At 38.3% G+C, this 3,411-nt stretch overlaps 1 protein-coding gene across 1 annotated transcript; it reads right to left on the reverse strand.

The window, feature by feature from the left end:
- Positions 1–790: 790 nt before the first annotated feature.
- LOC139893325 (protein CANDIDATE G-PROTEIN COUPLED RECEPTOR 7-like) lies at positions 791–3,186 on the reverse strand. The gene is made up of 2 exons (XM_071876481.1): positions 1,794–3,186; positions 791–1,212 (listed from the first exon to the last, which is right to left on the reverse strand). The coding sequence occupies exon 1, from the start codon at positions 3,106–3,108 to the stop codon at positions 1,795–1,797; it is 1,314 nt and encodes a 437-aa protein (XP_071732582.1). The 5' UTR covers positions 3,109–3,186; the 3' UTR covers positions 791–1,212; position 1,794.
- Between the last annotated feature and the right edge of the window lie 225 nt (positions 3,187–3,411).

Consider the following 3,411-nt stretch of genomic DNA (forward strand, 5'->3'; position numbering starts at 1 on the left):
TAGCCTTACTGGCGTATTGGTTTATTTTCTATACTATCTTCTCAAACATATTTTTCATTCTGTTAATTTCATAATAGTAATTTGGTGAGTGTCATTTTGAGTTAAGGGGCATGTGTCCTGCTCGTTAATGGTTTAACTTGTAAGTTATTCGCCCTTTTTAATATATTTTAGAGTTCGTTTGTGATTTTTTTTTCCAACGACGGCTGAGTTGCTGATGAGGTTCCGAACGTTCTAATCGAACTATTATCGTTCTACCGCCTCTCAAAAAGAAACCCCACGACAAATCCATCGCGTGTGGTAAAACCCTTTCGATATTTAATTTATTTTTCTTTCCCCAATTTTCAATTAGATTTTACCACACCATCTTACAAATATATGATACAAAAACCCATTTTTACACCAAGTCTTTGATATCACATGCACGGTTAAAAATAGTCTTATAACAAATAAATTTATTTTTATATTACTTTAAAGGCTAACATTATGTACCAATTCAATAATGCACAGCTAAAATATACTGTATAACCTTTTTTTTTTTTTTTTGCAAAAGACTTAATAAGATAAGCTGTACGAAAATCAAAAAAAGTACAATCGATACATCAAGAAATCCAAACTTAGCTGTAACATCACTAAGGGTCCCACCAACATGGTGAAAATAACCGTTAACTATAAACAAACCATGAACATACATAACCATAAGATACCTAAACAAACGACTCGACTGCCCCAAATAATTTAAAAAGAACAAAACATCGGTGATGGGCGGGAGAACGCCACCCGCCACCATAGCTGACAAATAAACATAAACTAAACTATTCCCAGCAAAGCTTTGAGCCTTCGGGAGAACGCCAAAAGTCGCAGAGCCGCCGAAAAGCAGGAACAAAGACCGCTCGGTCACCGAAAGCCACGACAAGCCGGCATGAATTCTTTTGCAAAAATACCGATCCCATCCTCGGGACAGAAACCACATCTCCAACAGCGAGATCGCCGCCTGGTAGTACCCCGAGAAAGCAACCGGAAAAAGACGAACCCGAGCAATGAAGACCACGGCAATCGCAACTCCACCTTCAACCAAAACCCGCCTACCACCGCCACAAACCATCGTCCACCAACCACGGGGTTCCACGTCAACAGGTAATGATCCACCCGCCAGATCAATGGAAAAAACCGCCTCAACCACCACCACCGACTACCGTTCGAGGCAGCGACAACCTTGGTACGACAGACAAACTAAATATTATATTCCACACGATTGTATGAACCAAAACAAAATCTTACTGAGTTGCTAATATACTGACAATCATAATCAAAAAAATGTAAGAAAAGTTCAATGGGTTCTAATTCATTGGTGAATAAATCCTCATCCATAAACTGTGTCCAAGACCATTCTTTCGTCTAAACCTAAATGACGTTACGATGGCCATATCCACTAACCAGGAACCAACGACTGCAGTTAATACAGCCTAGTCCTCGTTAACAAGAGACGGCTGTCAGAAAATTCATTCTTGTTGTTCCAGCCAACGAACGGGAATATCGTTAGATTCAGTCACACAGTTGAATTAGAAAATCTATTAAAACCCCTGTTTAGTAAATCTTCTAGGTAACAGAACTTTACATGACTCAAAAACAGAATATTCATAAAACTTGTACCAACATAGCCATATACTCATATAAACTCAAACCAACTTTCTTATATTCATCAAACTTTTGTTGCACATAATATTTAATCACTACATAAAATAATTCTTTCTTTCAAAGTATAAAACTACAACAAAGAGGATATAAAATCCAACCTTATAACTCAAATTCATCATCATACTTCAAAGCCTCAACAGCAGCTTCTTCTTCATCATCATCAATAGCAAAATAAGGATTATAAGCTGTCGGCCTAAAATTATAGCCAGTAAACACATAAAAAGCAAGTGTAGCCATTTCAGCAGCCAACACACTCGTCCACGCATACCGATATGAAGTAATCGTCTCCAAAACATAAACCGCCACCCTCGTGAAATAAATATAACATATCACAACAACATAATACTGCCTAAACAACGTTAACTTCATCAAATTCACAGCCGCTTTTCCATCCGTCGTAGCAGCTTCTCTCAATTTCTTAATTGACCAAATAATCGGAAACAAAACAGCACAACAACATACAATATCCACCAACAAAAACACTTGTCTCCACGTATCCGAATCCTGCCCAAACGGGCCGGTTTCATCAATTACAACTTGCGCCACATTCGCAACAACTTGTAATGGTATCACTATCATTAATACCTTCTTTTCTTTATCTTGTAAATAAGGTTTCAAGAATGACCAACCAGTACCAATCAACACAATCAAAGTGAACAATGTGATACCTTTCAAGAAACTAAATATATAAAACAAAACATCCCAACCGTGCGGTGACCCTGATCGCTTAATATACGATTTATCCTCTGTTTCGCACAACAAGTTTAGGGCTTTTAGCAACAATACAGCTAACATAAAGTAATGAATCCTAAAAACCGACGAATTTCGAATGTAAAGCGTATAAATCCATACTCCAATTAAAGCTGCATAAATCAAGAAAAGTAAAAAATAGATTGTGGGTAAGTTTGTTTTACCAGCTGATAAGTAATCACGGTGATTGTTTCTAGGGTTTACATTATACATAACGGATATAACGTTGACGTTGACTTTGACATTATCGCCGGCGCAATTAGCGAAAACGAGGGTGAATTGATCGGCATCGGTGACGTTGAAAACGGCGTCGTATGAAGGTGTTGTGGTGGTGGGTTTAAGGTGGTTGAACGTGAAAATAGTTTTGACAGCGGAGGAGTCTAACGGGCAAGTGATCTTTTTGGATTGGAGCTGTTCGATGACGTGGCCGATGGAGTCGCGGGTGGATAAAAAGAATCCGATTCGGGAGAGATCGGGTTCGGGTGGGGAGAATGAGATTTGGGTTATATTGAGATGGAGACGGCCGAAATGAGTGAATCCGAATTCGTCTAATGGGACGGTGGAGCGGGAGTCGGATCGGATCCGGGTGAACCGGATTTCAGCGGCGGTGGCTGTAAAAGTGATGAGGAGGGTGAAGAAGATGAAGAATTGATGTGGGCCCATTTGGGATTTTTGATTTTTTTGAAAGAATGAGTGGGTGATAAATGGGGTTTATTAAGACGATAACTTTGGAAACGATGATGTATTTATGGATTTATCTGGATGGGTTTATTGTTGAATGTTTATGTAGTCTATGGGAAATATCGAATGATAAGATCGTATTTGGTAAGTTTGTGAGAAATATGTGAGAAAAAAACGAGCAAGGAAACTTACATTCTTAATTATTATTTCGAGTTTAAATTATGATAGAAAAGTTTAACAAAAGACTCGTTATTAGCACATTAATGGTGTATTTTAGGGGATACA

This window comes from Rutidosis leptorrhynchoides, chromosome 2, assembly GCF_046630445.1.
Source record: "Rutidosis leptorrhynchoides isolate AG116_Rl617_1_P2 chromosome 2, CSIRO_AGI_Rlap_v1, whole genome shotgun sequence".
Lineage (NCBI taxonomy): Eukaryota > Viridiplantae > Streptophyta > Magnoliopsida > Asterales > Asteraceae > Rutidosis > Rutidosis leptorrhynchoides.